Source organism: Hemiscyllium ocellatum, chromosome 11 (assembly GCF_020745735.1).
Source record: "Hemiscyllium ocellatum isolate sHemOce1 chromosome 11, sHemOce1.pat.X.cur, whole genome shotgun sequence".
NCBI classification, from domain to species: domain Eukaryota; kingdom Metazoa; phylum Chordata; class Chondrichthyes; order Orectolobiformes; family Hemiscylliidae; genus Hemiscyllium; species Hemiscyllium ocellatum.
Genome location: NC_083411.1, coordinates 66,636,267 through 66,663,157, shown reverse-complemented (window position 1 = coordinate 66,663,157; position 26,891 = coordinate 66,636,267). Strand labels below are relative to the sequence as shown.

Genomic DNA, 26,891 nt, shown 5'->3' with positions numbered 1-26,891 from the left:
AGTAAGTTAAGAAAATGATACCTGCACAAAGCACAGCGATAGACCGAGAAGGGAATCAGTATGAGACACAATTCAGGGATGGAGAGAAGTACAAACATTGAATGCAGTCAGAAACAAGGTCAGAACCCCTATGATCCTCACCTCCTACCCCACCAACAACTGTATACATTGCATCATCCACCACCATTTCTGCTACCTACACACGGACCCCACCACCAGAGATATATCCCTCCCTACCCCATCCAGTTTTCGTAAAGACCATTTCCTCTGCGACTACCTCATTGTGTCCACGTTCCCCCCCATACCCCCCTTCCCCCCGACCCCCATCAACCCACCCTCACCCTCCCTGCCCGCCACCTTCCTCTGTCACCACCGGAATTGCAAAACCTGTACACACACCTCTCCCCTCGCCTCTGTTCAAGGCCCCAAAGTTTCACCTGCACTTCCAAACATGTCACTTACTGTATCTGTTGCTCCCAATGTGGTCTCCTCTACATTGAAAGCAGAGCGTTTCAGAGTACATCTCCGGGATACCCGCACCATACAACCACACCGTCCCACTCTGCCGAGAGCATGCAGGTCCTGGGCCTCCTCCATCACCACTGCATAACCACCCGAGGCCTGGAGGAATAATGCCTCAGCTTCCGCATTGGGGCCTTTCAACCCCATGACATTAATGTGGATTTCATCAGTTTCCTCACTTCCCCACTCCCCACCTTATCCCAGTTCCAACCTTCCAGCTCAACACCGCCCTCATGAGCTGTCCCACCTGTCCAGCTTCCTTCCCACCTACCCACTCCACTCTCCTCTCTGACCTAACATCATCAATCCCATCTCCATCTATTTATTGACTCTCAGCTAACTTCATCCCAGCCCTCACCTCCCCACCCCCACCCGACACCCCCTACCTCTCCACCCCTCGAAGCTCCCAGCCCCATTCCAGATGAAGGGCTTTTGCTGGAAACGTCGATTCTCCTGCTCCTCAAATGCTGCCTGACCTGCTGTGCATTTCCAGCTCCACACTCTCGACTGCAGTCAGAAAGAAAACAAGACAGGGTTATTGAAAAGATGAAAGAAAAAAAACGAGACATATAAAAGCCTGATAAATTCTGATGTTTCACTATTTATTTCTGACTGACTGTCCTGCTATTCCAGTGACTCAGTGCCATGATTCCTGCTGCTGCTTTCTATCCGAGTCTTTCTGCTGTATGGCCACAATGAGGATGGTCACTGAAACTATTGTCCATCTCGCTCCCTCACTCAGACTGACAGAATGAACAATGAAACAGTTGGTGTGTACACTTTCCCCAGTAGAAGCTAACATTGTACCTTTGGGGGTCCTGCTGCATGTTTCATCTGCTCCCCACCAACTGAAGCAGTCTGCCCACGGCAGGGGCGATTGAAAGGAAGCAAACAGGTAGTATAGACTGTAGCCAACGATGCAGTTGTACGAAATGTTGGACATTGTAATCAGAAGCATCGAAGAAATCCCCACACCTGAAAACAGAAGAAAGAACAGGGGAGTCTGGTTTGTGAATTATTGATTTAAAATAATGTATTTGACATGCATTTGGCTGGTCATTCAACCAAATTGGATTTTCTTTCAGTGAGCATAGGACAGAACAGGGAGACTGCCCTGGCTGATCACACCTTTGGGGAAATATCACTTTTGTTTAATAGATTATGTTGGCTGCTTCAATATTCAGTGTCCAACAGTAAAGATTTCAAAGGCTCTTTGTATTAAATGGGAAATGTTAATTATGTTATAGTTCTATGTCTAGATTACAAGAATGATGCTCCTTGTCTTCATCTTTATACGCCCTCTCACTAATTCTTTAGGACACCATTATCATTGTGAGTGGTGATAATCACACATGCCCAGTCTTAGGCCATAAGGTCATAAGATATCAGAGCAGAATTAGGCCATTCATCCCACTGAGTCTGCTCTGCCATTCAGTCATGGCTGATATATTTTTGATCCTCATTCTCTTGAGTTCTCCCCATAACTCTTGCACCCCTGACCACCAAGAACTTATCTATCTCTGTCTTGAGTATACTCAATGACTTGGCCTCCACAACCTGCTGCATCAATGAGTTCCACAGAGTCACCACCCTCTGGCTGTGGACATTCCTCTTTATCTCAGTTCTGATGAGTTGTCCCTTCAGCTTGAGGCTGTTCCCTCATGTCTCAGTCTCTCCTACGAGTGGAAACACCTTCTCCAGGTTTACTCTATTCAGACTTTTCATTTTTCTGCAAATTTCATTATTTTGGAAATCCTCCTAGGCTCTATTGAGTCGTTAACTGTTCCTCATTTGACAATCCCTTCATCCCTGGGATCATTCTTGTAAACCTCCTCTGGACCCCTCCAAGGCCAGAACATCCTCTCTGAGACATGGGGTCCAAACATTTTCACATATTTCAAATGCCGTCTGACCAGAGCCTTACACAACCTCAGTAGCACATCTCTGTTCTTATATCCTAACCCTCTTGAAATGAATGTTAACGCTGTATTTGTCTTCCTACCTGCCAACTGAACCTGCGTGTTAACTTTAAGGGAATCCTAAACTCCTACCCTTTGTATTTTGGTTTTCCAAAGCCTTTCCACATTTTGAAAATAGTCTTTATTTCTATTCTTCTTACCAAATTGCATGACCTTCACACTTTCCCACCCTGTATTCCATCTGCCACTTCTTTGCCCACTCTCCTCACTTCTGTAAGTACTTCTGCAGTCTTCCCACTTCCTCAGCCCTTCCAATCCCTCTACCAATCTTCGTGACAACTGCAAACGTAACAACGATGCCCCCAAGCCCTTTATCCAGATTGTTAATGTATAATGTTGTGTTCCCAACAGTGACCCCTGTGGAACTGCACTAGTCACAGGCTGCCAGCCTGAAAAATACTCATTTATCCCCAATCTCTGCCCTCTGCCAGTCAGCCAATTCTCTATCAATGTCAGGACCTTGCCCCTAATACCAATGGCTCTGATCATATTTAGCGGCTTCATACATAACTCCTGATTAAAGGCCTTCTGGAAACTCAAATAGATCGCACCCATTGGTTCTCCTTCGTCTAACCTGCTCATTCGCTGCTTGAAGAATTTTAACAGATATGTTAGACATGACCTCCCCTTGATGAAGCTGTGCTGACTTAGCCTATTTTACCTTGCACTTCCAAACCCTCCACAGTCTCATTCTTAATAATAGATGCTAAAATCTTATAAATGATCAAGGTCAGACTAACCGGCTTATAGTTTCCTCCTTTTTGCATCCTTACCTTCCTAAATAGGGATGTTACATTTTCCAGTTCTCAGGTACCTTCCCTGACTCCAGTGATTCCTGACTGATTGCCACCAGTCCCCTCCAATCTCCTTAGCTATCACCTTCAGAACTCTGGAGTGTAGTCCATCTGACCCAGCTGAATTATCCACCTACAGACCTTGCAGCTTCCTCAGCATCTACCCCACAGGGATGGCCCCTACACTCACCTCTGCCTCCTGACTCTTGACATCCTGGCACACTAATGGTGTCTTCCACCAGTGAAGACTGATGCAAAGTCCCTATTCACTTTCTTCACCATTTCTTTGTTCCCCATTACTACTTCCCCAGCCTCATTTTCTAATGGTCCAATGTCCACTCTCACCTCTTTCTGACCTTTTATGCATCTAAAGCAACTCTTCGCTGCTGGGCTCATCTCTTTTATATTACAACCTGCCTGCCATCATATTTCATCTTCTTCTGCCTTATTGCTTTTGTAAGTATCCTCTTCTAGTTTTTAACAGTTTCCAAATTTTCAGACTTCCCACTAATTTTCACCACATTGGATGCTTTTCCTTTTGATTTTATGCTATTCCTGACTTCCCTTGTCTGCCGTGGTTGCCTCATCCTCCCTTTACTATGTTTCTTCTTCCTTGGGATGAATTTCTGTTTTGCCCCTCAAACTACCTCCAGAAACTCCTGCTATTGCTGCTCTACCGTCCTCCCTGTTATGGTCCCCTTCCAATCAACTCAGGTCAGCCCCTCCCTCATGGCTTTCTGGTTACATTGACTCAATTGTAAAGATCTTACACCAGATTCCTGCTCTTCCATTTCAAACTGAAGGGTGAATTTTATCATATTATGGCCACTGCCCCCGAGGGATCCTTCACCTTAAGCTCCTTAATCAGGTTTACTTCATTACACAGCACCAAATCCAGAAGTGCCTATCCCCTGGAGGGCTCTATCACAAGTTGCTCGAACAAACCACCTCGTAGGCATTCAGAAAATCCCTTTTCTTGGGATCCCCTACCAATTTGATTTTCCTCGTCCACTTGTATATTGAAGACTCCCATGATTATTGTAATTGTACATAGTTTTTTACATGCTTTTCCATCTCCTGATTTATTTTCTCTCCCACATCCTGATTACTGCTGTGAAGCCTGGACATAACTCTCGTCAGGGTCATTTTTCCTTTTACCGAACACCCAATTGTCCAACTCCACGACAATTTCAGCTTTCCTTTTGTCCCTGGTTAAACCCAATTCTAATTTAGTTGCTTTTAATTCTAAAAGTGTATCCTTCCTCTGTCTTTACAAAATTTCTTGGTAAATTTGGGAAGTATCTGCAAACCCCAGAACCACTTTAGCAATCTTAAGAGCTATTTCTTGCACTTTTAATTTAACCAATCACAAGTAACCAAAATTAAACAAATTGTCTCACCTATCTTTTATTTAAAGAACTAGGACACTAATTGGCAAGTGTTTGAATCTGCTGGGATCTTTCATACCCCAAGTCTGTCTAAATCTCAGACTGGACCTGTCCAAACCTGTCCAAATCTCAAACCTGAGCCCCCAAACTGGTACAATACAGCAGTGAATCCTTCTGTTAATTAAACCAAACACACAGAAAAGCTCACCTCACCTTGTAATCTTAAAATATGAGTGACAGAGATATGATTGCAGTAGGCCCAGAGCGGGGACTCCTGGTGTTACTAAGGCAGCAGCGGAGCAGGAGACTACTGGTTGGAATACATGGGAGGCCCAGCGTGGGAACTCCTGGTGGTGGGGTTAGTGTGAGTTCAGCTCGGGACCCAGCATTGGAGGCAGTGGTGAGATGAACCCAGCAGCGAAGAGATGGCGCTTGAAGAATGGTGACTCCTATAACAGCGGGTCCAGGGCAGACAGCTGCAAGGCAGTGGAGATGGGCGAGTGATACAGTTGTGGCATCTTAGTCCAGTCTCTCTTTGCAAAGGCATATTCCAGCAGCAGATGCGAGACAGTCACAAACTCCCCCTCCTTAAACCACTTTGTAGGCAGCATATGGTGGCGCAGACAATCCAGGCGTACGAGAAGAATCTCACAGGTACTGCCCTTCTCACCATGAGCCAAGTGATGTCATGGTGCTTGTTGGAAAATTCTGGCAATGCGGCATTCTGCCAAATGACTTTGACAATCTGCTGACTAACCTGTCCTTTTCCCACAGGGTCTTGAGGATGTTACATACTGACCTCTTCCTGACAGACATATGCTGAAAAGTGTTTTCCCTTTGTAAATTTCTTCACAAAGGACAGGTGATATGGAACAGTCTAATTCCTTGGATCAGTCTGCAGCAACAAGACCAGTTCCATCCTTCACAACACCAGGGACAAGTAGAACTTCAGTACATAGTCAGACTTAGTGTTTGTGTACTAAGGAGCTACACACAGCTTGATGTAGCTGCACACAAAGAAGGACAGGTCATACACAAGAGTAACCAACACTTGTCACAGATGTGGTCACATTGAACTTCAGTTGGGTCCATCAACTCTCATTTCATGCAGTTTTCAGGTCACTTTACGCAGTTATGTTGTGACATTTCTTATACGTTTGCCCTTGGTTTCCATCAATCCAATGGTGTGGGTTGTGAAGAGCCCTGATTTGAGCAGTTTTGATGATAATGTACAATATACTGCCTGGCTCCGCATCTCGATTTTATTTACTAAATTCTTAATTTGATTTTGTTTTTAGAATTCCAACTGATCTTTTAATTTGTAACCTGTAAATATTTCCCTTATTGACCTTCAACCTGAAAGTAACCAATAATAGCCATAGAGTCATAGAGATGTACAGCATGGAAACAGACCCTCCGGTCCAACCCATCCATGCCGACCAGATATCGTTAAGTTAGTAGCTATTACCAACCAATGAACTTTTATCTTACCAGTGATGTCATAATCCTGGGTTTCAATTCATCCTTTTTATAAAAAACCTTACAAACTATATGCCAAAACGCCAATAGACAGCATGTACCACACCTAATAATGTTCATGGCAGATCAGAGTGCAACATTACTACGCAAGTTCAGCTTAAACCTTTGTCAGATAAGGAAAGTTTTTTATTATTATTTATTAAATCAACACTATTACTTTTCTGAATTTGCTGTGACTGTATCGATAAAATAAACATTCACCTTGTAACATAGGCACAGCCCTCCACACTGCAACAGGCCCGAGGCTGGCAAACTGACCAAAGGAACACTCCAAGAAAAACAATGGTATCCCAACAAGGGCCAGCATGACAGAGTAAGGAATAAGGAATGCACCTGGAAAATAGCAGAAAGGATTTCAATGTGGATAAATCAAGTTTCAAACTGAAACTCCATGTTTACACTGTGCGGGTTGGATTAAATTTACCCTGAAATCTCTACAAATGCCCAAATTCCCGTTTTGTGAATTTCACTCTCTAACACAATCAGATATCTTTTCAGGTCACTTTACACAGTCATATTATGACATTTCTTATACGTTTGCCCTTGGTTTCCATCAATCTAATGGTGCGGGTTGTGAAGAGCCCTGATTTGAGCAGGTTTGATGATAATGTACAAGAGCCTGACTGAGGAGCCTGCTATTCTGAGGATTTCACACACTGTGCAGTAAATATATTTGAAGTGGATGGCTCATGCAGTCTAAACAATATCACTTGAAAATACATTCCAAATTAATAAATGAACCATTTACTTTGGCTTATAAATACCATATATTTGATGCAGCACATTGCTAATTTTAAACTATTACCTTGACATATCTCCTTCTTCATAAGAAAATAGTATACAAACTTGTTAGCTGTGGGATTGAATTTACCAGTTCACATTGGAATTGTTTAACTCTGCATTATTTACTATATCATTTTTAGTGCAATAAACATTTGTTATTTACTGAACTACTATTTTCAGGATAAGTCAACAAATTGATCCATTTAGTTCTGCCTTTCTTACTTTCCAATATTTTTAATTTGTCTACCGTACCTCCTCCGTTTTTGTAAGCCAGGTAAGGAAATCTCCAAACGTTGCCAAATCCCACTGCATTACCAATCATTGAGAGCAGGTAATCAGTCTTCGAAGACCAATTACCCCGTTCCACATTCTCATCACCCACAGCACCATGTTCATTGGCGGTATCCTGAGAAAAAGAATTGAAATGGCAAGCTCAGACATTAATCTTTCTCAGACTAGATCTCAAGTGAAATGTATAGTCACCACTCCCACAACTATCGGAAAATGGTGCAGTTCTCTGTTTAGCAGCAATGTCTGTCAGGTTAGAAACAGCCAGATGTCCACAGAGAGTCTACAATTCACAACGACCAAAATCTACAAATCAACAGTATCTCAAATTGTCTTACATGGGTTTTTACTGTTTTGTTTTGTTGAAATACTCACTGTATCCTGTGGAGGGTTTGGCCGATTGTCAGTTAGTAAGAACCAAGACAAAGGCTGATCCCTTCGGTCCATTTTCGGACATCAATGAACTATTCTTCCACTTGCACAAGAATTGGATGCAAAAGTCCTTTAACTTCTCATGAATGAATTATTCTTGCTGAGTCAAAAGTCAGCCTCTTACTGTGTTTCACAAGAGACGTAACTCTGTTTAAGGAGTCCGAGAATGTCTGCTTAGTTAATCATTTAATTTCTATTGAGTTAAATGATTTGTTTTCAGAGCATTTATGATCAAAGTGCATCCGTCCCCTGTCCTCAGAGTTTGGGCAAAGTGCTGGTTTTAAAAGGAATAGCTTTCAAGTGAATCTAAACCAAGCTGAACTTCAGTCAAAGCAAAACTATGTAAGATTTCATCTAAAAATGAATGGGTCTTCTCCCATATAATTAGAGTAGAGTAGAGTGACTTTATTTGTCATATACAGCTGGAACAATAAAAAAGATGCAGCATTCCTCCAGGACCAACTTGCTAAATGAACACACAGACTATACGAGAGTACTGTCACAGTATAAAGTGAGACAGCATAAAGTGGACAGAAGAGTGCAAAATATGCAAGTCAGCACAGTAATTCCTGACAAGACAAGGCAATAGGCACAGTGGTGGACAAATTACAATGTAACAGTGAATGGTCATTACTAAAACATTGTTTTCACAGCAATTTAAGAAGTTTCCAAGAATTGCAAATGGAATAGTGTCCAATCATACTCTGTTAAGGAGCCTGATGGCTTGGGAGAAGAAACTGTTGCACAATTGGGCCATGGGAGACCAAATGCTCTGGTATCTTCTGCCAGATGGCAAGAGGGAGCAGAGTTTTAATGATGGATGTGTGGGGTTGTCCACAATGCTGTCCATCTTGTGGATGCAGCATGTGGTGTAAATGTCTGTAATGGAGGGGAGAGAGACCCCGAGGATCTTCTCAGCTGGCCTCACTATTCATTGTAGGGTCTTATGATCTGAGACGGTGCAATTCCTGAACTAGGCAGTAATGCAGCAGCTCAGGGTACTCTCAATGAACCCTCTGTAGAATGTGATAAGGATGGGTTGGTGGGAAGTGGGCTTCCCTCAGCCTGCACAGAAAGTAGAAACGCACTGGGCTTTCTTGGCTATGGAGCTGTTGTTAACGGTCCAGGATAGACTCTCCGTCAGATGGACGCCAAGAAATTTTGTGTTCTTCATGATCTCCATAGGGGAGCTGTCGATGTCCAGCGGAGAGTGATCGAAATAAGAAATATAATTACTATCTCCTGCTGCCCAAGTTCACTTTACACACTGAAATTTGACTTAGTTTTGAATGTGTGGCTGTAGTTTTGTAATCCCTATACAAGGTGAAATGTACATGGATTTGGGAAAAACATGATTGCCTATTCATTGATCTGGCAGTCTCACCTCTAACCAAATGTTTAAAGTTGGAAGATTATAAGAGAAATGTAAATCTGTGTTGCTTTCTTAGCATTCCATCATGAAATGTTATCACCTGAATTGTAACTATGCTTACTAAAGTGAGGTGTAATAGTTCTATCGTTGGAAAAGTTAAGCAATCATTAAATAATATGGTTCCTATGCTATTACCTCTGATTATCGTCAAGTCACCAATTGAAAGAGCATCAGTTTAAAGTCCTCATGTGTATTAGAGTAGGTTATTGATAGGATAAAGCAATATTCTGAATTGTACAGTTATATAGGACTCTCTCAGTGTGAGATCCAGAGCTAATTACTGAAATACTTCCATTGCTTTCAAATGTTATTTACTGATCGGCTCAGCCATCTGGCTCTTTGGAAGCTTTGCTAGGTGCATGATTTTTTGGCAGTCTCGCAAACACCAGTGGGTTTGGAAGTGTGATGATTGCACATAAAAATACAACAAAAAGTGTCTTTTCTTGTACAAAATGCAAAGTGTCACCACATTTCGGCACCAGCTTGAAAGACTGAGTTTAATGCAAGATTTTACTGCAATGGAGTTCATTTTTCCCTCTTCTTCTTGAAACCCTCCGCTCCTCCTCCATTCACTGCTTGACATCAGCCAGGGTCTTTGTAACGGGCTCCGGGCTCACAGCACCGCGTTCTGGGTCTTGATTTAAACTCATGCCCCACATCATTAACCTAATGTTCTGGATTACTAATCCAGTCACAATATCATTACATCAGTACCTCTCTCTCTCTCAATGTCACTAGGCATATCCAAATATTGCAAATATATGTTACATGTGAAATGAACATTAGCATCAGTGGATCACCTTTAGTTTTCTGATATTAACACGGACTGTCCCATTTTTAAACAAATAAGTTCAAACAGGTTTCTGCTTTGCCTGAGCTCCCACTTGGAGTAAATTCATTTTGTCCCGTTCCCTTCAGAACGATTGCAGCACTCAAACCTGTCCATGCAAAATAGCCACACTTGACCTGGAGTGTTCTAGAAGATATGCTGCATTAGAAATGTTAAAATGGAAATCGACCAATCAACAGGAGAAATATGCGGGGATTTTCATCAAGAACTGACTGAGAGCAGTCGGGCCACACCCCTTTCAGACAGTCTAAGGGACTGGCTTCTGATTGTGGAAGTGTCACCATCAATGGAGAAACTGCATCAGCTTTAACTCCAGCCACAATTATTAGGGAGCTTCAGACAAAAGTGCCCTCCTTGAGGCTTCTATCCAACAAGTGGAAGAATCATTCATCCTTGTCCAAAAATGGAACAATGTCAATGGATTGTATTTAGGATCCTACAGAATAACCACCAAACACATCCTCCAAAGGACAGGGTGAGTATTTTCTCAAAACATGACATTCAACCCACGTAAAACCCTGAGAGATACTATGGGTTTTGAGATTTTCATTGTTGTGAACTGCAAAGTCTCTCTTCAGGGTCTGAGTATGTTTCCAATCTACCGACAGATTGCCGCTAAACAGAAAACAATAGAATACAGCGGGGGAAAGATAGGGTTCTTGATTAGTAAAGGGATCATGGTTTACCAGGTGAAAGTAGGAGAATAGGATTGAGAAAAATAACAGCCACGATGGAACGGCAGAGCAGACTTGATGGGCTGAATGGCTGAATTCTGCTCATTTATCTGATAATCTAATGGAAAATTGTGCTTTTAACAGAAAGGCTAGTGATGTGAGATAAGGAAATAGCTGAAGAACTTAATAAGTACTTTGTGTCAGTCTTCACAGTGGAAGACATGAGTAATATCCCAACAATTAAGGAGATTCAGGAGGCATAGTTGAGTATGCTAGCCATTACAAACAAGAAAGCACTAGAAAAACTAAAAGGTCTAAAAATTGATAAATCTCCTGGCCCCGATGGGCTACATCCTAGAGTTCAGAGGGAAGTGGCTAAGGAAATAGTGGAGGGGTTGGTTGTGATCTTTCAAAAATCGCTGGAGTCAGGGAAAGTCCCAGACAATTGAAAATTGCTGTTATAACCCCCTTGTTTCATAAAGGGTCAAGACAAAAGATGGAAAATTATACGGCAATTTGCCTAACCTTGGTTGTAGGTAAAATTTGAGAATCCATCATGAGACCTCTAAATTTTTGGAAGTGCAAGGTTGGATTAGAACAAGTCTGCATGGATTTTGTAAAGGGAGGTCATGTCTGAGTAACCTGATAGAATTCTTTGAAGAGGTAACATGTAGGTTAGACCAAGGAAACCCAGTGGATGTTATCGATCTAGACTTCCAAAAGGCCTTTGATCAGGTGCCTCACTGGAGGCTGCTGAGTAAAGTGAGGGTCCATGGGTGTTTGAGGTGAGCTACTGGCATAGATTGAGGATTGGCTGTCTGACTGAAGGCAGAGAGTTGGGATAAAATGTTCTTTTTCAAATGGCAGCTCATGATAAGTGGTGTCAATGTTGGGGCCGCAGCTGTTCACTTTCTATATTAATGATCTGGACGAAGGGACTGGATTCATTCTGGCGAAGTTCGCCGATCTTACTAAGTTAAGTTGACAGGCAGGTAGTAGTGAGGAGGTGGGGAGGCTGCAGAAAGATTTAGACATTTTAGGAGAGTGATCTAGAAATGGCTGATGAAATTCAACGTGAACAAATGCGAGGTCTTGCAATTTAGAAAAAAGAATACAGGCATGGACTATTTTCTAAACGATGAGAAAATTCACAAAACCAAAGTACAAAGGAATCTCAGGGTGCTAGTCCAGGATTTTCTAAAGGTTAACTTGCAGGGTGAGTCCATGGTTAAAAAAGCAAATATAATGATGTCATTTATCTCAAAAGAGTTGGAATATAAAAGCAGCGATGTGCTTCTGAGACTTTATAAAGCTCTGGTTAGGCCCTATTTGGAATACTGTGTCCAATTTTGGGCCTCACATGTCAGGAAGGAGCGTATCCAGCGGAGATTCACATGGATGATCCCTTTAATGGTGGTCCTAACATATGATGAATGGCTGAGGATCCTGGGATTGTATTCATTAGAGTTTAGAAGGTTGGGGGAGGTCTAATAGAAACTTACAAGATAATGCATGGCTTAGAAAGGGTGGACGCTGGGAAGTTGTTCCTGTTAGGTGGGGAGACTAGGACCCATGGGCACAGCCTTAGAATAGGAGGGGGTCAATTTAAAATGGAAATGAGGAGACATTTCTTTAACTAGAGAGTGGTGGGCCTGTGGAATTCATTGCCATGGAGCGTAGTGAAGACTGGGATGTTAAATGTCTTCAAAGCAGAGATTGATAAATTCTTGATCTCACAAGGAATTAAGGGCTACGGGGAGAGTGTCAGTAAGTGAGTTGAAATGCCCATCAGCCATGATCAAATGGAGGAGTGGACTTGATGGGCCAAATGGCCTTACTCCCACTCCTGTGTTTTATGGTCTTATGGTCTTACCATGAGTTTTAGTCTGTGAAATTCTCATTTCTGAACTCACCATTTCCTTTCTTTCCCTCAGATCATTACTAATGAAAGTGTGGCTGAAGGTGATGAGAATGTGGAGGGAGGGAGCTGGTCCTCAGAGACTGATTGCCTGCTCTCAGTGATTGGTTACGCTGTGGGTCTGAGCAACATCTGGAGATTCCCATACCTGGTTTACAGAAACAGAAGAGGAACTGTAATGGATCCTAAATGCATCCAAAGAAAAGTAAAATTCAGTGAATTATTTCATCTCTTTAGAAAGAATATTCAAGTCAACAAGAAAAGGGAAATGTTTCATTTCATTCAGAATTTGGTTATAATGAATTCAATCCCGTGGGTTTTTAGCTGTATAGTGTTTTGGAGTTTGGGTTCGAATCAGGGAAACAACAAGATTCATCTAATAGATGGCTTTCAAAATGAAACATCTGAGCCCTGGCAGTTGTGTAGAACTGTTAATCTATGAATTTTGAATATCCTTTAATGTGTTATTGTTTGAAATGCTTGCAATATCTACGTCAGGTATATTTACAGCAGCGTATCTGAAATCCTCAGTTACTGGTCTTCTCAGTCAGCCTCTGGAACTCAGAGTTACATTATAACTTGCTTATTTCAAGTGCTCTTCAAAACCCCCAGAACCCTAGGTAAATGAAGGCTGTGTTCTAACAGCATGAGGCCTTGAGATCAGGATGTCATGAAAAATGATGATCATATGAAGAACGAATGCATAAAAGTGTTGTAACACAATTTTGTAAGAAAACGAAAAATATTTTAATTCCAGGAGAAAGAGAACTTGAGAATATTTTTGTAATTAACTCTAACTTTAGCAGCTGCATCAGAGAACTCATCATCTCCTGTATATTAACGTAATTTATACTCCCCAAATCAGACAGCAATCATAGGTAATGAATTGGGAATGAGCACCTTGAATAGTTGTATTGGGATAGATAGAATGATAGATTCAGAGATGAAAGGACACATGGATCAATGGATTGCTAGACTAGCAGATACATCAATCGATATTTGGCATAACCACGAGCTGCCGGTCTCTGGATAGTCAAGAACATACAATTGACCTGTGCCCACTGGATAGCTGACCCATTCTCTCTCTGTGAACATCTAATACCTGTGTCCACAATCCACTGACTCACTAAACCCCTTTCCCATCTGTCACATTCCCCTCAACCAACAACCTGCTGTGTTACCACCTTACTCTTCTGACAACCACCTGCTCACTACCCACTTACATCACAACTCCCTCATCTAACACCCTAGTCCCTTACCGACTCGCTTACCAATATTTCCTTACTAATTACTTTATATACTTACCTTCCCTCAGTTCTGAAATACAACAAGTATTTCTCTAAAATATGGCCACAATTCTCTGTGACAATCCACTCCAATGCCAAATATGAGATTTTCCAGACTGATGTATTGGAAGCAGGGCCAGTGAAGTTCTGAGATATATAGTGACAATCTTAGATCTTGGTCCACACAAGAAATCTGAACCTAGGTTAGGTAAGGAGGAGATTCAGCTTGAACAGATGATTGTATCCTCCATTAGAATCCTTTCCTAGATTTTCCACGGTGGCACAGTGGTTAGCACTGCTGCCTCACAGCGCCTGTAGACCCGGGTTCAATTCCCGCCTCAGGCGACTGACTGTGGAGTTTGCACGTTCTCCCCGTGTCTGCGTGGGTTTCCTCCGGGTGCTCCGGTTTCCTCCCACAGTCCAAAGATGTGCGGGTCAGGTGAATTGGCCATGCTAAATTGCCCGTAGTGCTAGGTAAGGGGTAATGTAAGGGTGTGGGTGGGTTGCGCTTCGGCGGGTCGGTGTGGACTTGTTGGGCCGAAGGGCCTGTTTCCACACTGTAAGTAATCTAAAAAAAAATTCCTTATTCCCTGCACGCTCATGCTGGCTCTTGTTGGGACACCATTGTTTTCCCTGGAATGTTCCTTTGGCCAGTTTGCCAGCCTCAGATTTGTTGGAGTGTGAAAAGTTGTGCCCATGTTAAAGGTTGGTATTTGTTGAATAACTCATGCTTAGTAACAGCTTAAGCAAGTAACATTGTTTAATTTAAGGGGCTGAATGGCCTCCTCCTGTTCCAGTGTTCTGATGTTCTTTCTGTAATTTCAGGTTGTTTCCAAACTACCATTCAATTGATGCTAAGTAGAGAACAACACAGTGTTTCTGGACTGGGAGAAATCTGAAATAAATCAAAAAAAGAGTAACTTAGCACATTAGTACGACTCTTTCATACTGAAGAGAGGTGGAAAACAGACAAGTGCTGTGCTGCTGACAAACGGTGATGAGAAGTGGGTTCCAAAGAGGAATAATTTGTGACTGGATATCTTAACTCTGCACAATTCTCCACTGACAGAGACTTGCTGAGTTTCTCCAGTATACCTCTGTTTTTATTTAATTACTAAACATGTAAAAATTAGTAATACAAAATCATCCATGTAGAATGGAAATAAAAGGTGAGATGAAAAGGAAAAAAGATTATTCAAATTAGTCTCTGAATTGTTCATGATTGAAGCCTTTTCAATATATTTTAGGAAAAGGCAGGATAGCTTTTTGGGTTGTACCTGTACAATTTAACATTTGCAGTTCAACAGTCAATTTTTGAGATTCTTGATTTAGAAAGCTGAAATTCCTTTGTCCCAATTCAGCTTTCAACACTTGTGCAGCATTAAAAGTAAGAGATTATCATGATTTCTTTACCTCTGGCAGAGAGACGCATATTGGCTGCTCTTATGCTGTGAATTCCACAGCATGCTAGAGACTCTCCAGTCTATAGTACCCAAATAATAACATACTGAACACTGTTAAAATGTTAATTTTTAACCTCTCTTTTGTGTATTCTTTACATGGCATTCCACAAAAATGCCTGAAAGACGATGTTCCCTTCCAAGAACAGGAAGGATAATCAGCCATCTCACTACTTCATTAAAATAAACAGCATTAGGTGTTCATCCTTTAATACGACACAAAACATTGCCAGCTATCACTGAATATACACCTGCAGTTAGTTTGTCTTGCTAGCAGCCCTATTTTAAAAGCACATTTTGGTATGAAAGGTTATAATCATCTGTAACAGTTTGAGTTTCTGACCCTTTGTTGTAACATAGTCCTGAAACAGTTGCCATAACATAATTACAGTTTGATAATGGAAGTTCTCAAAACTGATGCAATAAAGCTGCAAAACAAATGTTTCGCAATATATTGAATAATGAACACTAAAAAAGAAACTCAGAGACTGATTAAAACTGTGTTACACCCTTTAGGGACATTTACTGGTGAAAGCTGAATCAATTTTCACCCATGTTTGGCCAAGTGAAAGATTAAATGTGTTGAAACAAAAGTATCTTCCTCGAAGTCTGCCTTCAACCCTTGAGCAGGTAAAAGATTCATTGGTCATTGTCCAGAAAAAGATCAGACATAATCAGTTTTAACTGGGCTTTTGACAGAATGACAATCTGCCATGCAAAGGACTCATGAGTGTATTATCAAAACAGGGCAGTAAATCTATATGCAGCTTTGAATACGCTAATCATTTGGAGAATTTGGTTGCTGGGAATTGCAGAGTCTCTATGTGAGGTTCAGAATGTTTTGAAATTACCAACCAATGAAATTTCTGCTAAATATAGAAGACATTGTTTCTGTTGTGAGGAAATGTTTTATTTTTGGCATGAACCGTTTAATCTGAGAAAGTTTAACTTCTGATTTGTCCATTTGTCCAGGCAGTCCTGATGAAGGGTCTCAACCCGAAATGTTGAATTCTCCACCTCCTGATGCTGCCAGGCTTGTTGTGTTCTTCCAGCCTCCTGTCTGTCAACTATCAGTGAACATGAGGGTGAAGGTGATGAGAATGTGGAGCGAGGTAACTAGTTCTCGAAGACTGACTACTTGCTCTTGGTGATTGGCTCTGCTGTGGGTCTTGGTAATGTCTGGAGATTCCCTTACCTGGTTTACAGAAATGCAGGAGGTACTGCAGAGAAATCCAGAATACAGAGTAGAGAAAGGCAGAAATAACTTATTAGATTTGTAAAGATATTACATTCAATGTATTGTACTTGTAACATGTCAAGGTTTGAACATTGTTGGGAAAAATGGGGACAAATTATAGCAGCCTTAATATTTTATTATTGCAGCCATATTCCAGCCTTAAACTGTTATTTTTATCAAAAACTTTTGTGAAATATGGATGATGTGGCAATAAGGTGATTAAATACAATAATGCAATAAAGTGACAATAAAGGGTGGTACTTAAATGCACTTCTGTATTTACTGTGGTGACAGTAAAAGATAAACAATTGTGTGGGACTGAAGACATGTTTAAATCAGACCAGATAAGTCTGCCTGTGATCTTTTCAGCTGATAGCATGAGGAATCCAGTTGGCTTCTTACAACCCTCTATTTTCTCTGATAGTTTTTATTTTCAATTCTAAAATTTCCTAAATTTATTGACTTCAATTTTGCCATTTGTCTTGATGGGATTTGAACCTGAAAACTACTGATACCTTCACCAGTGCCAGGATGATTACACTTAAAGGATGTCTCCCTGATTCCCTTCCCTGGTTTACAAAATTGGAGGAAATTCTGTTTACCACAATGTGACTGACAATGGGTAACTTCAGTTACATGGAGAGGTTGGAAAAGTTTGAATGGATTCCATTGTAAAAGGAACAATTGAGAAGTGACCTAATACAGGTTTTCAAGAGAGTGAGGTTTTTCTTCAGCAGGAGATAGAGAGAAATTATTGGCTCTGGTGAATAGGTTAACCAATAGACATGAGAGATTTACAATCATCAGCAAATAATTTGAAGGCAGGGTGAAGAGAAATGATTCCATTCAAAGTGGTGGTGTGATTTGGAACACAGAATCTTAAAAGGAAGCCGATTTCATGAATAATTTTAAAAGCAAGCTGTGTCGGTACATGTGATTCAGACACATGCAGACCCACAAACAAAGAACGGGAATGTCCAATGAAGCATGACTGTTCTTTCAAAAAGAAATCACCAATACAATGAACCAAATGCTTCCCATTATGGTGACAATTTCCATGTTTTTGATTTTTTGATCAGCTGAAGAACAGGAAATGAAGTGAATATTCCATTAATCCCTTCTAAATGGGAAAGGCCGTGAATGTGATCTGCAATAATTGCAATATGATGCAATCCCTCAGTACGACCTGTTGCTTTCATCTTTGACCTTGAATGACCTCAGGGACCCATTTTCTTCATTTGTCCATGGGATGTCGATGGCTCAGCCGGCAATTGTTGCCCATCCTTATTGGTCAGAGGACAATTAAGAGTCAACAGCATTGTGGGTCTGGACTCACATGTGACCACACCAGTAAGGATTGCAGAATTTCTTCACCAAAGGGCATTCGTCAGCCAAATTTATTTTTAATGATAACCAGCAAGGTTGCCGCTGGGCTAGCTTTTGATTCAAGATATTTTCTGAATTTAAATATAATCATCTGCCATAGTAGAGTTCAAGCCTCTGCTTCTCGAATATTAAGCTGTGTTTCTTGATTACTCGCCCGTTGACCTTCCCTTTATGGCCTCCATTACTGAGATAGCTTATTACTACTATAATAATATCATCAAATAAACTCATCTGTTGCCGAACCTCTTATCCATTGTTACTATTGGCCAATCCCTCATGTTCTACGCTTTATAATCTGTATACAAACTGATGGAAGATGTGTTCACTCACCAACTCTGGGATCACTGACATACATCAGTTATATAATGTCTAATTTTTAAATTCTGATACTTATTTTCAAATCCAACCATAGTCTCGCTCATCCCTACCTCCACAATCCCATGCCACCCCTCAACTCCCTGGGAAATATGCACTCTTCTAGCATTGGTCTTTTAAGCGTCCCCGATTGTAATCACACTTCTTTCAGTGCTGTGCACTAAGCCACCTGCACAAAGTTCAGAATTTCCTCCTTAAACTCCGTCTCCTCCTCCCATTTCCTATTACCTCTTTTCATTTAACATCATCCTGTATCAAATACTGAGATCTTCGGAACTTTTCACCAACTAACTATTGAGATGGCTAAGACGTTGACATTGATCTCTGTGACAAACTCTATCACTCATTAACAGTAGTCTGAGGGTGAACCTTGGGAACCTTGGTATGATATTTGACTCTAAAATGAGAGTCCTATCGTATCCCTGTACCATCAATAAGACACGTTTTTTCCCACCTGTGTAACATCACCAGATTTTGTACTTGACTCAATTTCTCTTTGCTAAAACTCCCACATGATTGTTACTTATAGACCAACTATTGGCTTTGGTTGTCCTGTAGCCTGCTCAAATGTGAATTAATTGAAACCACTACAGCCCATGCCCTAACTCACATAAAATCATTATCTGCTTCCTGTGTGTTCTTGGCCACCTTCATTGACTGATACCTCAGTAACATCTCAACTTTAAATTTCTCATTGTGGTTTCCAAATTTCTCCATGGAATATTTCCTCTCTATCTTTGTAGTATCCTCTTGCTAAACAAAACTTTTGATCTCTTTATTCCTCTTACTTTATTCATTTGAACATCACCAATTTAAACATCTCCATCATTGGTGTACCTGTCTTCAGCTGTCTATACCCCACACTCCAGGATTCTATCCCAAATATTGTTGTCTAACTCTCTTTAACACATTTCCTTCCCTCTTTAACATTTATCTTTAATAATGACCTCTTCTACTAACTTTTAAAGTCAGCTGTCCTTGTATGACCTTAAATGGGCACAGTGTTAAGTTTTGTTTGACTTTTTTTTTGTTAGTCATCTTGGGACTTTCTATTAGGTGATTGAACACAATAATTAATAATCACTTGAACACGTGACTAACCTATTTTTTTCGAATCAATCAGAAATGTTATTACACATCTCTAGAGCAGATGAGACAAACCCACATGCCCTGGTTCTGGGGTAAGGATACTACCATTTGAACCACAAGAGCCTTAATTAAGGAAGACAAGGATGGATTCTTTTAACTGGAAAACTTGTAAATGTTTGTAGGTTCCTAATGTGAGACCGGATGAGTATCATAGGTGTGCTGCATATAAACTTTCAAAATCTATTTAATAATGGGCATATTCTTGATGAAGGGCTTATGCCCAAAACATTGCCTGTCGTGTTTCTCGGAGTTGCCTGACCTTCTGTGCTTTTCCAGCGCCACACTTTTTGACTACAAAATTAACAAAACAACATTAATAGAGAAGATGTGATTTTTTTTCCTTTGGTCTGGAGAAAACTAAAATGTCAGGTGACCCAGGGATTAGTAATAGAACCACTCTTCCTGATATACTGTACATCAATAGTATGGACTTAGATGTAGAGGACACAATTTTAAAATTTGTACAAAGTTGACCAAGGTGTGCGGAGGATGATGGTAGATGTCAGGAGGGGATATAAGGTTGATGAAGTGGGCAGACATGTTCGAGATGAAACTTAATCTAAGAAAATGTGAAGTGACTCATTTTATTCTGATGAAGAAAATTAAGCATGTTAAAAGGGCTTCAGGAACAGAAGTGTACATGCTCGATTCAGTGAAGGTACTAGGTTAAGTTGAGACAATGGTTTACACAGCATGTGGACTTCCTGTTGGATGGACACAAAGAGTACAAAGGAAAGGAAGGTAACCTGAATCTTTATCAAACACTGGCTTGGCATAATCTAGAGCATTGTATCCAATTCTGAGCAACTGTTTAATGGTGGAATGTAGATATGAAAGATGGTGCAGAAAAGATTCCCAAGAATGACTTCAGGGCTGAGGAGGTTCAGATCCATGGATGCATTGGAAATTCTGGGGCTTTCATCCTTAGAGAAAGAATCATTGAAAAGACATTGATGAAATTGTTCAAACTAATGGGAAGATCAGGATCAGCAAACAGAGAGACAATTTCTCGAGAAGAGTGGTAAAACAAAAAGGTCACAGATAGAAAGATGAACCAAAGGCAAGTTGAAAAAAACATTTCCTACACAGTGAGTGGTTATCGTTGAATTCCCACAGTGTGAAAACAGGCCATTTGGCCCATCTAGTCCACACTGCCCCTCCGAAGAGCAACCCAACTCCCCCACCACAATGCATTTGCAGTTCTCATGGCTAACCCACCTAGGTAATATCCATGGACACTATGGGCAATTTAGCATGACCAATCCATCTAACCTGCACATGTTTAAAACTATGGGAGGAAACCAGAATACCAAGATGAAGCCTACACAGACATAGGGAGACCATGCAATTTACAGACAGTCACCAAAGGTGCAATTGAACTCCAGTCCCTGGCACTGTGATGCAGCAGTGCTAGCAACATGCCTCCCAGAATCTGGAAAGCAGTGCCTGGGAATATGGTGGAGATTTCACAGGATAATTTGATTGTTATCTTAAGAGAAAAAGAAACAGAGCAATAGAAACAATGTGAGGAGTTTATTTGAGCTGAATTACCGAGAGCAAGCATATTATCAAAGGCCAAGTGGTTTCCTTCTGTGCTTACTCACACTCTTGTATTCAACAGTATTCTTGGAGCAGCCTTTCAATGTTACTTGTCACTCTGCCATGTAATGCAGGTCTCAATTTCCTAAACATCCTGTAAGTGGGTCAAAGATGTCTATGAGGATCATGAGGTATTAGCAAATGTTGGATGGCTAGAACCTGTAGGCAAACATTATGAGTGGCTGTTTCCCATCGATTGTGCCCTGAGATACTGTTTTGTGCTGGGCAACAAGGAGACTCCTTGCAGCCAACAACATCCACAAGGACCTGCTCTGATGTCAATGCTGAGAATTCTGAATGCCGAGTTAATTTGGCTCATTTGATAAGACAGGAAGTTGAATGTTAATGAAGTGAGTTGAATCGATAATAATCTGTTCAACAATCGGGTGGCATGGTGGCACAGTGGTTAGCACTGTTGCCTCACAGCGCCTGAGACCTGGGTTCAATTCCCGACTCAGGCGATTGACTGTGTGGAGTTTGCACGTTCTCCCCGTGTCTATGTGGGTTTCCTCCGGGTGCTCCGGTTTCCTCCCACAGTCACAAAGATGTGCGGGTCAGGTGAATTGGCGGGTCAGGTAAGGGGTAAATGTAGGGGTATGGGTGGGTTGCTCTTCGGCGGGTCGGTGTGGACTTGTTGGGCCGAAGGGCCTGTTTCCACACTGTAGGTAATCTAATCTAATCCCTCATAAAACACAATTCACCTCAGCCTAGTGAATAACTCACGAAGCCATCAGGCAAATGGATCAAAGACATAGGGGGTTGCTTCTCATGTCGAGTGAGACCTCATTCGACTTCTTGTCTTACTCTGCCACAAATCTTGCTATAGCCAATCTCATTCTGACCTTTGTACGATTCCACACATGATGCATATTTTATCAAGGGGAAAGGTAATCCCTCTCCCTCAAATGGTACAGCTATACCCCTAGCTACATTAAGGTATACAACAAATACATGAACTTCTTTTCTGCCCAAAAACTAGTTTTTCCTACAGGGAATGAATTAGGTTTAATTAATGGAATTAGTGAAGAAATGTATGCATGTTTGTTTGTATGATGTGCATTTAGTATGTAACAATATCTGGAACAGTGAAAGTCAAAGTTGTTCAGAATTTATTTCAGAGCTTCCCTTCATTTGATGGTAATGATTTGACAAGAGTGAAAGTGATAGCTTTGGCCTTAATCACAGCATGTCTAGGTAATCTTAAAGGGAGGGAAAAGTTTCAGGAATGGTGACCACAGCAATGGCTGAACAACGTCTAACACCAGAACACAAAGTGATATGCTTGTAATTTTTAGACTTTTTGAAAGATGTTGCGAGATTGTTAAATGTCTGTGTTTCTCATTGATTTGTTCTCAATGTAACAGATGATCTGATGTTGTTTCCATATTGTCAAGAAGTGAGTTAACCTGTTCTGCCTTTGGTTTGGTGTCAAATCCTGAAGTTCCTTAAAATCTTTGGAACTGTATTTTCTTTGTATATAGGACATAGGAATATAACAGCAGGAGTAGGCCGTTCAGCCCATCAAGTCTGTTCCACCATTCAATGAGATCATGGTTGATCTGCAGTCTAACTCCATACATGTTCCTTTGGCCCATATACCTTAATAGCTTTGCTTAACAAAAAAAAGTATGTATCTCAGACTTAAAACTAACAATTGATCAAGTTCCAAACATCAAGATCAAGAAACGCTTCCTCACATTTCTTCTGAGTGGCCTTTCCCTAATACTCCCTAGTTCTAGAATCCCCAGTGAGTGGAAATAGTTTATTTTTATCAACCCTGACTTTTCTTATTAATATCTTGAAGACTTCTATTAATTCTCTGATCTATCAAATGGATCTGACAGTTTTTCTTTATCTGGTAGGAAGATTGGTGAATATAATGCATTGGCTGATCGTTGAAATTGTTGAAAATATTCTTAATCTGGATAATCATCAGGCTTATGATCTTGTATTTCACTTGTTTGATTGATATTTTTGTTGATTAAAGTTGATGCTGAATTTTTGTCATTGTCAGATTGTTGCTGTAATACAAAAACTGAAAGTTGTTGATGTTTATGCTGTTGTAAATGCTCTCTGCAATGTAAAGTTCAATTTACTTTTAGTATTCTAGCACCTTCATAGAAATTAATGAAGTTATTCCTTTTCAGAGGCAGCTGAAAGGTTTCCAAAGATCTGCAGGAAAAACATTGTCAAAATACCTTCACTTAATAAGAGTCTATGACTGTATCAAACATGGCTGCCATCATATCGTTCACACTGATTTCTTGCACCAAATTTGACACCATGCAACTGTATTTGCATTGCTTTTCTTCATCCAACATTTCATATTTAAATGAATAAAATCATTAAACCATATTAGTCTCTAAATAAAACTTCACATTTGTTATTCAAACAATTTTAATCATGATGATTTCATGAACTTCACTGACAGAGCTTTGATATTTCAAACTGCAACATTTTTATCCCTTCCCTTAACAGAAACCAAATTGTTGTCTGAAAATCAGCTTTTTCTTATATGTCCTCACTTTAGATTTATTCCTTTATAAAAGCTAATGCTTTTATTGCTCTCAATACTCTGTTTTCAAAAACTTATATGGAGGATGGAAGAAAAATGTGGTTGTAAGAGTGCCTCCTTTTCTCAGGTTTTTTTCAGTGTTGGAGTGGATTTCCTTGAATTCTTAGAGCAGTAATTACTGTTTTGTAAGCTGTTGCATTGTTCTGGAACTTTTTGAAAAACAAGACCAAAACAAGGATATTTTTAAAATGGGAGGAATGGAGAGAGCAGCTGCAACATTGGAGGTGAAAAAGGAAGCAGTGACCTGAACAACTGTCTACCTCTGCAATTTAGTTTCTAATATCTCTCGACATTAGAGTTTGGTCTGACAAAACTAAAGAAACATTGAAATTCACAGCTGGCCTTGGAGGAACCTCTAGAGAACTGCTCACAGCAGGGGAACAGCCAAGTATTTCTTTTAAAGACTAACCTGTTTTCCTTCGTAAATTTACAATAGTTTGTTTATATGTTTATTGAGATCTGTCTCTTGATTAAACCTTCTGAAAATATAAAATGCAAGTACTAAGTTACCCTGGAGCAGTGCTTTCAGAGCACTCAGACTGCTATTTTCTAGGTCTGCAGTCTGTTAAGGTGCAAAGATGGCCTTTAGTAGAGTGATGTGCTCTTCCTGTCAGATGTAGGAGATTAGGGAGAATTTTAATATTACTCATGACGAAGTTTGCAGGAAATGTGTTTGGTTGTAAAACCTATTGTATCACATGGATAGGTCGGAGAGGTAGTTAGAAGCAATGAGGAATTTACAGGAGCAAGGAGGTGTGAGAGATGGCAGTTTCCAGGAAGATAGAAAAACCCTAGATACAGTCAGGTAGACAGGTTATCTCTCGGAAAGCAGGAGGGAGTAGGCAGGTAATGAAGGGTCTCCTATGGCTATCTCCATCTCAAACAAGTATGCTGTTTTGGAAAACATAGGGAGTGATGGACTCTCGGGGGAATGTGCACTGACAGCCAAGATTCTGATATCAAAACTGGCTATAATGTAATGAGGGGTATGTCAGGTTCCAAGCAATCGATGTGACAGGGGACTCTCTAGTCAGAGGCACAGACAGGCATTTCTGCAGCTGACAACGAGAAATCAGAATGGTGTGTTGTATCCCTGGTGAAAGGGTCAAGGATATCTCGGAGACGATGCAGAATATTCTTAAAGGGGACAGGAACCAGCAGGTAGATGTTGTATACATTGGGACAAATGACATAGGAAGAAAAAAGGATGAGGTTCTGAGGATAGAGCATAGGAGATTAGACAGGAGGTTAAAATGTAGCTCCTCGAGAGTAGTAATATCTGGATTACTCCCAGTGCTACATGCTAGTGAGAGTAGGAATAGGAGGATAGAGCAGATGGTTGTGTTGCTGAGGAGCTGGTGCAGGGGAGGATTCATATTTTTGAGTAATAGGAATCGCTTCTGGGGGAGAATTGACCTGTTTAAAAAGGAAGGATTGCACTTAACTAAAAGAGGACTAATATACTGGTGGGGAGATTAGCTAGAGCCACACAGGAAGATTTAAATTAGTGAGTGGGTGGGACCCAGGGAGATCATGAGGAAACAGATCAGTCTGAAGCTGACACAGTTGGGAAAAGGAACAAGTCAAACAGTCAAGGCAGGCAGGAACAAAGTAGAGTATTTCAATGTGAGGGGCCTGTCAGGTAGGGCAGATGAATTCAGGATATGGTTGGGTTTGTGAGACTGGGATACTATAGATATTACAGAGACAGAGCTGAGGGATGGACAGGACTGGCAGTTATATGTTCCAGGGCATAGATGATACTGGAAGGATACAAGGGGAGCAAGAGAGGAAAGGTAGTTTTTGGTTAGGGATAACATTATGGCTGTACTTAGGGAGGATATTCCAGGGAGTACGTCCAGTGAAGTTATCTGAGTGGAACTGAGAAATGAGAAAGGGATGATCACCTTATTGGGATTGTACTATCGACTCCCGAGGAGTCAGCAGGAAATTGAGAAGAAAACTTGTAAGGAGATCTCCATTATTTATTATAAGGTGGTAATGGTAGGGGATTTTAACTTTCCAAACATAGATTGGGATTGTCACTATGTTAAGGGTTTGGATGGAGGGGAATTTGTTAAGTGTGATCAAGAAATTTTTCTGATTCAGTATGTGGATATACCTACTAAAGAAGGTGCAAAACTTGATTTTTTCTTGGGGGATAAGATAAGTGACTGAGGTGTCAGTGGGGGAGCACTTTGGGGCCAGTAAGCATTATTCTATTAGTTTTAAAATAGTGATGGAAAAGAATGGGCTTAATCTAAAAGTTAAAATTCTAAATTGGAGGAAGGTAAGTTTTGATGGTGTTCGGCAAGAACTTTCTAAAGTTGATTGGGGACGGCTATTCACAGATGAAGGGACATCTGGAAAATTGGAAGCCTTCAAACATGAAATAACAAGAGTTCAGTTACACCACGTTCCTTCTGGGTGAAGGATAAGACTAGTTGGTGTAGGGAGTGTTGGGTGATGAGAGAAATTGAAAAAAACAAGGAAGCATATGTCAGGTATAAAAAGCAGGGATTGAGTGAATCCCCAGAAAACTATCAGGACAGTAGGAGTATGCTCAAGTAGCAAATCAGAAGGGCAAAAAGGGGACATAAGATAGCTTGTGGCAGGTAGGGAAATACCTCAGTACCTTTCTAGGAGTAAGAAATGCGGAACTCAAAATGGGCCTCTTCAATGGCAATAATTTCAATGCTACCAGTGTCACTGTAGAACTAAATTGCATTCCCTGCTGTCCCCATCCATTTACAATGGCTGAAGGCCATCTTGGTGAGGACTTTAGTAAAAGAGTGATGAGTGTGGTAAAATTGCGTGAAGGATGAAGGTTCAAGTGAGGGTAAATTTAACATGTTAAATACAAAACATAAAGTAATATTGCAGAATAGTGATGTGGGTGACAAAGTGTAACAGAGAGGGCCAAAGAGTACAATGTAAGAGTGTATCAACAAATGGGGTCAGAATGTGGAAAACAGAAAACAAAGTAATAGAGTTATAGACTATTTTGGTGAACGTTGAAAGCATTAATAACTAGGTAAATGAATAAATGAGATGAATATTGACTTCACAGCTTCAAAATCTCTCAACTCCTATCCTTATCCCATCTCTATCACCTCCCCCTGCTCCTCACCTTCCTGACCTACCTAACCTGTCCATCTTCCTACTCACCTATCCGCTCCACCTTTCCTACTGACTAATCACAATAACTCCCTACCTGCATCCACC

The 26,891-nt window shown here is 40.8% G+C and overlaps 1 protein-coding gene across 1 annotated transcript in view; it reads right to left on the bottom strand.

Annotated features, from left to right (window-relative positions):
• LOC132820049 (sodium- and chloride-dependent neutral and basic amino acid transporter B(0+)-like) overlaps positions 1-7,378 on the bottom strand; it is a 53,492-nt gene extending 46,114 nt beyond the window's left edge. The window contains exons 1-3 of the mRNA XM_060831968.1: positions 7,258-7,378; positions 6,424-6,555; positions 1,330-1,497 (exon numbers count right to left, since the gene is read on the bottom strand). Coding sequence (XP_060687951.1) covers positions 1,330-1,497; positions 6,424-6,555; positions 7,258-7,327 — 370 coding nt within the window. The 5' untranslated portion in view covers positions 7,328-7,378. The remainder of the gene's footprint in view (positions 1-1,329; positions 1,498-6,423; positions 6,556-7,257) is intronic.
• Positions 7,379-26,891: the final 19,513 nt, after the last annotated feature.